This window comes from Pelobates fuscus, chromosome 12, assembly GCF_036172605.1.
Source record: "Pelobates fuscus isolate aPelFus1 chromosome 12, aPelFus1.pri, whole genome shotgun sequence".
Taxonomy (NCBI): Eukaryota; Metazoa; Chordata; class Amphibia; order Anura; family Pelobatidae; genus Pelobates; species Pelobates fuscus.
This window is the reverse complement of record NC_086328.1, coordinates 111,366,466-111,375,896: the sequence shown is the minus strand read 5'-3', so window position 1 is coordinate 111,375,896 and position 9,431 is coordinate 111,366,466. Positions and strand designations below refer to the sequence as shown.

Genomic DNA, 9,431 nt, shown 5'->3' with positions numbered 1-9,431 from the left:
GAAGTGCCGGCAGGAGAGGGGAGCTGAGCCCTTCCCTCCTGCCGGTCACCCGGACTTTTGCACCCCCGGGGCGGTGCGCCCTAAGGCCTGATGTGAAGTGTGTACACCTGCTAACCAGGGGGAGGATTTCATTTTTCTCCACCCGGGAATATCCTAAAAAAAAAAAAAAAACACATGGCAGTGTGGGCAGGGCTTACCGAGCAGTGGGGGAAGTTAATCCAGAATCCAGTGCTGCACAGAAATGGTGAAGCAGAAAGGAGTTCCTACTTCCAACTGCAGGAGTTGCAACAACTTACCAGGCTCCAGGAGCTGGAACTGTCTCCACTCCCCCTTCCAGCCCATAATGTAATGAGGTAACTTTCCATTTGTGTGACTATCTCCTGTGTGCGTGACCGTCTGCCTGTGTGTGTGTGCGCGCTACCGTCTGCGACTGTAAATGCGTGTGTGACTGCATGAGGACCTCCAGCATTCGATTTTTCCTCATAAGAAAGTACTAGACCCCGCTTGTCGCAGGACATCTGAGAGGGCGGAGTTTTAACCCAGTGCCATTAGAATAAAAAAAATACAAATGGATACAATTTATGTTTAAATATATAACACGTTTATTTTCAAAAAGTGTGTTCTTCCAAACAGTATTATAAACTGTAAAAAAACTGCAGCTCCGAAGAACACAATATGGAAATGATTGTAGACAGTATAAAACAAAATACACACAAACAAAAATACCTTATACAAAATGATATGTATGCAACACACATGTCCGACACTAGGATTAAGAGTTCGAAAGAAATTAGGCCTTAAACTGCAAATAAAGACAGGTATGATAGCCAATGAGAGATACCGTCTCTGTTTGCAGTTAAAAGCCTAATTTCTTTCGAACTCTTGATCTTTGATTCCCTACATGGAATTTAGAACACCGTCAGACAAATACCGTTTAACCAACACATATTATTATTGGCATTTATGTAGCATCAACTTATTCCGCTGTGCTTTTACAATATTATAAAGAGGGAAATTAATAATAAATGAGAATTACAAAATGTTATTGGAACAATAGGTTGATGAGGACCCTGCTCGAGAGAGCTTATGTAAAAACACAATAGGAAGGGCGACTTGGATGACAGCAACCAAGGACACGAGGTCGCATCGTGTTTGAAATGTCTCTATGACCTTTCCTGCGTCACTCCCTGCCTGTACAGAAGCAGGGAAGACCATAGAGACGGTCAATTTTTAAATATTGTTCAATCCAAGGTGCATGGAAATAGCTGAAGAACATATATATAATACATTAAAAAGAGGGTCAAATCCAGAATATTGCATTCAGTCTCATACTTTCCAAGTGTCCTTATTTCACAGGGGCAGTCCCTATTTTTGGCCTATATTCCTCTGATGTTTCTATCCGAATATCCCTCTTTTCTAGTAACTCCATATGGTTGGTGTGCCTGAGTGTATAACAGAGCTCCACAGCAATAATATTCACAGTAATGGGTCTTTAAACTACAATAGTGTGTTTGGTATAGGCATGGAAAAAGGATGTTCTGGGTGTCCCCAGTCACAGAAAATGTGAGGGCAAATTATCTTCTTTGCCCCCATTTTAAATTTCCTTGAATACTTTTGCATGAGTTTAAGTTCACTGGTTATGTTTTTCAAGAAAAAAAAAAAAAAAAACACGTACAAAACCACCCACAAAACTATGTCTATATACACTGGATTATCACAAGAGCAAAAATGTAATTTAAAATATGGTTTAGGTGGTAATTTTCGCAGGGTGTACACTCTAATGCATTGCTCTGCATGCGGCTATGGTGTTAAGAAATCTGTCTGTGTAATTAAGATACTTTCTTCAAAATTACATTTTCAGTTTTTATGGCCATCAGGACATGCAATCAGCCAAAACCGTCCCGTAACAGCCATGTCCCAAAGCCACTCCCCACCTGCATCCCTTAAAATATCAGTGTCCCTCTCTGGACATTTACAATATTCAATAGAATCCAGTCAGTAGAAGTTCTGATAGTGTTCTATAAGCTCAACCAACAAAATATTTTGGGCTTTATTTATTAAATAAAAGGAAGGAAAATTTAAAAATTTAGACCAAACAAGTCTTTCAATGCTCCCTTATAACAAAACAAAAAAAAAATGAAAAAAAAATAATTTGGGAACCAATTCACTTTCATTTTAAACAAACCATTGTCTGTGCAACCTCATTTGGTCAGCTCTTCCTGTAACCGCTCAATAAGATATTCACCAAAACTACCCCTACCATCCGGTGTACAGTTGAGCCGGCGTGCGTTTGTAATGACATCTCCCGTCAGTTTAACCTTCTTCATTGTTGGTTCAAGAAAATGCTTCTTTATTAAGCTGGCGCTGTGAGGATCCAAACAGTCCATGCTTAAACTGTACAGCTCCTCAAAGTATACCTGCATAATCTTCCACTGGTCCAACGTCATATTTAATGCAGTCAATAAATCCCGGACATATTCACAGCTTGGCTTCTATCAACAAAATGGTAACATTTATTGTCAGGTCACAACTGGGAAACATTCAGTAAACCAGGCATTGTGGAAAATGATCAGGGAAATTGAAATCTTACAGGGGTTTTCACTAAAAGAAAAACTACAAATAAATTCAAAGTGAATTTCAAATTTAAAGGAACAGTATAGGGTCAGGAACACAAACGTGTATTCCAGACCCTGTAGTGATAAAAACACATGTAGAGTCCCTGCTGCCCCCTTAAAAAAAAAAAAAAAAAAACTCACAAAAAATAAACTAGAAAAATAAATACATTTGTACCTCTCCATTTCTCAATCATTTGGGATTCCGAAAAAAAAAAAAAAAGATATGCCCATATTTCTCTGCTCCCCTATCAACATATGCCCAGTTATACAAGAGGAAAAGGCACCCCAGTTTATTGTTATTTTTGGTATTTATATAGAGCAAACTTATTCAGCAGTGCTTTACAATAATTTGGAAGGGGGAAATTTAACAATAAAAGGGACCATTACAAAATGATACAAGAATAGGTAGATGAGGACCCTGGTCAAATGAGCTTACAGTCTTCTGGGGAGACCAACTAGGAGAGAATTACCGTAATCCATGCAAGAGATTACAAGAGCATGGACAAGCTCCTTGGCAGCATCTTGCGTAAGAAAGGGACGGAGGTTGTTCATAAACGGAGCCCACACCACTTGGTACGGCCAAGGGTTCCTCATTCACACCATTAAGCAACATGCCTCCTATAAAGTGTTCTAGGTTACGGCTTTACTGTTGTCTCGTATTTTTACCTGAATAGTTTTTGAGCAGTAAAATCCGCCACGGTTGGCCATGTGTTTTAACAGTAACTGAGCAGCCTCCTCTTCGCTCTTTGACTGTTCATGGAAGAACTTCGAGACACGGAAAAGAGCCACACTGTCCTGATCAAATACTTCGGCCTAACATTAAATAACAAGGCATTGCATTAATAACTATTACAATAAAAAAAAAAAAAAAAAAATACCAAAACAAAAATGTTGCAATAAAAAATATGGTAAACAAAAGATATTTTGTCCATTGAATGGGCTCAATATTTTGATGAATCTTATGTAATAGATCTTAAAGGTTTATTTTCTCAAGACTACAAGTGGTTACATTTTAGGTGTTGGTTATCAGTAATGGGGCATGTGTGGAATGTGTGGAATGTGTTTATGGAATCACCTATGAACATTCTAACAGAAAAAATAGATGAATTTCAAATCGAGGTTTATAGGAGTATCGGCAGTGCCATGTGTCAAAATTAAATTGTTGTCTCAATTTCTGTCCCATTCTGCACAATTTCATCACATTATGATCTGGATAAAAATAAAGATCTTGAAAATCCTCTTTGTAAAGTCTGGTATGGAGCACAAATATACTTTTCTTGCCAAGTACACCTCACATATAATCCACAGTATAATTTTTATGCATTGTTATTTTATGCCAAATTTAGAGGCTAAATAATAATAATAATAATAATAATAATAATAATAATAAAAAGGTGTTACATTTTAGTTTGTTGAATAAAAATACATGTAATTAAAGACAACATATTCACTTGTCAATGAAAAATTTTTGTGCGTTGCTGAAAAATTTCTTAATCTAGGCCAGGGAGACAAACGAATAATAAATTAAATAGAGGTGAAATGTTCTGTATCCGGATTAAAATAAATAAAATAAAACGAAACAAAAAAAAAATCTGCTGGTTACACAATATCTGTGTCACGCCTTAGGAGACTGAAAAGGAAACTGTCTTTTTTTTTCAAGCAGATTAATATATTTAAAGTAACAACAGGAAAGAGAATCAGGCCTAAAATGCAGTCATGAAGACTTTAACTCTTCACACCCCAAGGAGGGTGCCATTACTAATCTGATGCTTAGAAAGCGGTAGCTTGCTCACTATTTTGGCGCCCTGGGTTGTAAAATTGTCCTCCTCCCGTTACAGATGATGTATCCCTAAACACTCTTTGTGGGGTTTAATAAAACATGGAAAGGCTTGTGTGAACTATTTTTTGTATTATTGATATCTGAATACATTGAAGCCAATTGGTCATTGAACAGATAATGTAAAAAAGGGGGGGGGGGGGGGGAGACGACGACATAAACTCAGAACAATTAAGTTTCATTACATTCCGTCAGTTTGCACCCTGGCCTTAGAATAGCTAGGTGTACATTTTATTTATATAGCGCTAACAGGTGTATTCAGCACTTTAAGGTTACATTACAGTAGATGGAGGTACAGTAAGTGCAGTAGGTATACAGTGTATGTATATTTCATTTATATAGCACTAACAGGTGTATTCAGCACTTTAAGGTTACATTACAGTAGAGGGAGGTACAGTAAGTGCAGAAGTTATTCAGTGTAAGTATATTTTATTTACAAACTACTAACAGGTGTACTCAGCACTCTACATGTTACATTACAGTAGAGGGAGGTACAGTAAGTGCAGTAGGTATACAGTGTATGTATATTTTATTTATATAGCACTAACAGGTGTACTCAGCACTTTACAGGTTACATTACAGTAGATGGAGGTACAGTAAGTGCAGTAGGTATACAGTGTATGTATATTTATATAGCGCTAACAGGTGTACTCAGCACTTTACAGGTTACATTACAGTAGAGGGAGGTACAGTAAGTGCAGTAGGAATACAGTGTATGTATATTTTATTTATATAGCACTAACAGGTGTACTCAGCACTTTACAGGTAACATTACAGTAGATGGAGGTACAGTAAGTATACAGTGTATGTATATGTATATTTTATTTATATAGCACTAACAGGTGTACTCAGCACTTTACAGGTTACATTACAGTAGAGGGAGGTACAGTAGGTACACAGTTTATGTATATTTTATTTATATAGTGCTAACAGGTGTACTCGGCACTTTACAGGTTACATTACAGTAGAGGGAGGTACAGTAGGTACACAGTTTATGTATATTTTATTTATATAGCTCTAAGCGGTGTTCTTGGCCCTACAGGCTTCGTCAGTTTACAGGAAACAATGTTTATAGAACACAGTGATACCTTGTGTCCAAATGATTGAGATTACCAATGGTTAATGTACACTAGCTCGTGTCTTAAACATGTAACAATACAGACAGTTATACAGCATGTTGGATGGTTTCTCCCTCTCCCTCATTAACATAATAAGTTACAGTTAATTGGTTTTGTGTCACTGAATGATTTTTTAATTAAAGTGTCCACTGTAGCAGTGTTTCAGTAAATGCTATTTTTGCTCCTCCGTGTCTGGCCCAGATTACTGCCCAGCACATAAACAACCCCTCTCCACCCACTACTATGCACTGCCTGGCACCCTCCCCTCCTTACCAGGGCCTGGAACTTGTATGAGAGCTGCAGCAGGGAGCTGATCACCTCACACAGACTTTCTTCCAGCTCTGGGGAGAAGTTCTGCCTCACCCTGCAAACTTTGTTTTGTTGGTGCACAGGGCAGCTGGGCAAGGTCCCCTTAACCCTCTTCTTCTTGGGTTCAGCCATGTGTGTGTAAAACCCGGCAGTGATCTCGCACACTTCTGCTTTGTGGATAAAGGAGGAGCCTGACTTATTCTTGGAACAGACTCTTAGATTTAACCCACGGAATGCTAGTGCAAGCAGTATCCTGGATGCCTCTCCAGCTTTCACATGGTAAAAAACACTGAGTGCCAAAGGAGGAAGTTGAAATGGTTAAAGGTTAATCAGTTTAACCCCTTAAGGACACATGACATGTGTGACATGTCATGATTCCCTTTTATTCCAGAAGTTTGGTCCTTAAGTGGTTAATCTATCATCACACACATTCACAAAAAACATATAAATCACTCCAGCTCCACATGAAGTATTTTTCTATATTTGCTCAGTAATTCATATAATCAGGCAAATGTAAACCAGGTTAAAGGGACACTATAGGCACCCTGCTCAGTTCAGCTCATTGAAGTGATCTTGGTGCACTGTCCCTGTCCTCCTTAACCCTGTTATTTAGAGACACTGCCAGGGTAAGAATGCCTCTAGTGGCCACTAGAGGCGCTTCCTGCTGTTTCACAGAGTTTGACTCTGAAATGACGCTGTCGTCTTCACACTTTGCATGAGAACGTTTACCCGATAAGAAAACAAATTCAATGCTTTCCTATAGGGAAGGCCCAAATTATTGTTATTACAGGTATTTATATAGCGCCAACATATTCCGTAGTGCTTTACAATATTATAAAAAAAAAAAGAGGGAGATTTAACAATAAATGAGACAATTACAAAAACTTGCAGGAACAATAGGTTAAAGATCACCCTGGACAAACAAGCTTAGATTCTAGAGGAGGTGCGCTATAAAACACAATAGGACAGGAGATAGCATGTATATAAACAAATATATTTCGCAGAACACCTACTTATTATACATTACTCAATAACGAAGGGATAAAGGCACTGTAGCTACTTTGAAACACTTTAGGGGATATTAGATAAGTTCCTAAATCTGACATAGTTATATCCAAATGGCAACATTTAGGCTACAATAGACACATTGTAACTAGCTTGGAGAATTTTACCAGATCATGAATCATCGTCTGAACTGCAGTGGTTGAAATGTGAATAGAACATTTTTAGTTTAGCAAATAAACCCCATAGGATGGAGAGTCAGCGGATGCTGGAGACAACAAAAAGTACATAAAATATTAGCCCATGGACAAGTTTTGGGTCCTGACCCAATGGCAAAAAGGATTAACATTCTGTACTTCCCCGGGCAGGTTACCAGAATGCCCCCCTCGACTCATTCTTCACTCAGGGATAGTGAATGATGTCAAGCATATGCATGGTTCTGGGGTGCCTTTATAACTCTTGGGCCATCTAATGTCACATTCTCATACATCCCAGCCCAAGAGTTGGGAACCAGTGCCATAACACGCACTTTCAATGGTCCAATTTCCTGGCCTAGGGACTGGTCTGTGGAGTAAGAAATGTGTTATCCTAACAACGTGTGATTAGCGTAACATTTATTTATGCAAACATATTCTTTTCACCAATAGCAGAGTAGATCCAAATTGTCTTTATTACCCAACCTCTTCACAATTAAGGGTTTTTACTAAAAACAACCCCACGACATTTAAAAATCTGGGAAATGAGGTGCACAGATTGCATTAGAACTCAAAACAGCAATGGTGTATAACTATTTAGGGATGCCAAAAAAAACCTCAAACAAATAAAAAAAATTTAAAAAAATGTCACAATTTATTTTTTTGTTAATCTTTTCTAGATAGTTATATACAAAGTACTAGAAATAATATAGTATTTTCCCCACACGTAACTAGTCAGATATCTCTGTATTCTTCCCTTCTTCAACTAGTAAAAAGCAGCTTTTAAGCCATGTAGGGTTTTGTGAAGGAGAGAAAGAGGGGGTCTTATGGTGGAAAGTGAAGGGAATTCAGGTCCTTATTGCTAAGCTTACATCACTATTTATGTCAATGTTCCTCACTTGCAGGAGCTGTGTTGCATAGCTCACATCTAATAGTTACAATTCCAATGATTTATATAGCGCCAACATATAGTGCAGTGCTGTACAACAGGTAAACGGACACATAATACATTCCAACAAAGCACGTTTGGACATATAAAAACATTGGGTGAAGAGGATCGCGTCAGGTTGGCGATTTTCTTTCAAATTTCACAAATCAGTTGTCCGCACTATAACTCTCCTTTTAATCAATAGACCAATTAATAAGTCATTTGTTTAGACCAGTAATTCTAGCACTCCAAACAAAATATCCAGTTTGTTAAAGATGCATGTAACGGACCGTTTCACTTACACGAGGGTAAAACCCAGTTTAGGCGATAATCCCCTTTCCAGATGCACAGGCAGCTACTGCAAACACCATTCTCCCGACTGGAGACACACGAACACTGGATCCGAGAAACCTTTTAAATTCTCCCAAGCATATGAATGCTGTAGACCATTGAATAGGAACCATACGAATAGGCTTGTACTCCTAGCAGTCAACTGGAACAGCATGCAATAAATCCTTCCCCCCAATAATGAGACGACACATCACTTTGAGGGTAAAACAGGAACTCTGGACTGGCTCATCCAGCCTGGCTTTTATTTCCAACTCACACATACAGGCCACACCCAGGGGGAGGCATAAAAGAACCAATGACATAGATGTTACCTCCCACACATCCCCTCCACTTAGTGTGACACATAATCCCATTATGCATACAGTGTAAAATATACTGTTACACAACTTTCATAACTTTAAAACCATACATCACATTCACATAAAAATACATATCCACAATCAATCCATTCAGGGGAACAACATATTAAAAAATGGCATGAATCCGACCAGGGGTTCAAAAGTTACTAAAAGTATCTTTTGTTCCTTTCTGGCTGGCAGAAAAACATCCCCACAATGCACCCTGGTTTCCTCCGTTCTGCCCTGGAGTTAATTGGAGAAGTAATCCAATTATCCAGGACTAGAGGCAGACTCCATTAACCACATGGTTGCAAAACGACATAAAACACTTTAAAATACATAAAGTCACATTTACACATAACACACAGACATTTCACCTATCCCCAGATAGCTGGGATCTGTGCGCACAAAACTACCGAATAGCGCGCAGATCCTACTCACACAGTACAATTGCCATGGAGCTAAAGTCTTTCCCATAGTCTTTCATTATATGAATAGGCTCCATGGTATGGCTATCTGGGGTATCACATTCCCATAAAGTCTGGTCCATAGTCCAAAGGCAAGAGGCGGGCAATCAGCCCCCTCCAAGGACACGTGGCGAGGTCGGTTTCGCCACACTTCTCCCCTTTACCCCCCAGACTAACAGGGTACTTGACCTCCTGCTGGTCAGTGCCCTTGTTAGTCCAGCAGCCCACCCACAAGACAGAAACAGCAGTACAGCCCACCCACAATAAACCAT

At 38.9% G+C, this 9,431-nt stretch overlaps 1 protein-coding gene across 2 annotated transcripts; it reads right to left on the bottom strand.

Annotated features, from left to right (window-relative positions):
• Positions 1–606: 606 nt before the first annotated feature.
• LOC134579341 (ferritin light chain-like) lies at positions 607–6,073 on the bottom strand. 2 transcript variants are annotated; one of them, XM_063438611.1, is made up of 3 exons: positions 5,934–6,073; positions 3,282–3,428; positions 607–2,492 (listed from the first exon to the last, which is right to left on the bottom strand). In XM_063438611.1, exons 1-3 carry the CDS (start codon positions 6,009–6,011, stop codon positions 2,202–2,204), a joined length of 516 nt encoding a protein of 171 aa, XP_063294681.1. In that variant the 5' UTR covers positions 6,012–6,073; the 3' UTR covers positions 607–2,201. The 2 variants fall into 2 exon arrangements, with proteins under 2 accessions (XP_063294681.1, XP_063294680.1); XM_063438610.1 differs by having other exon boundaries at positions 5,844–6,071.
• Between the last annotated feature and the right edge of the window lie 3,358 nt (positions 6,074–9,431).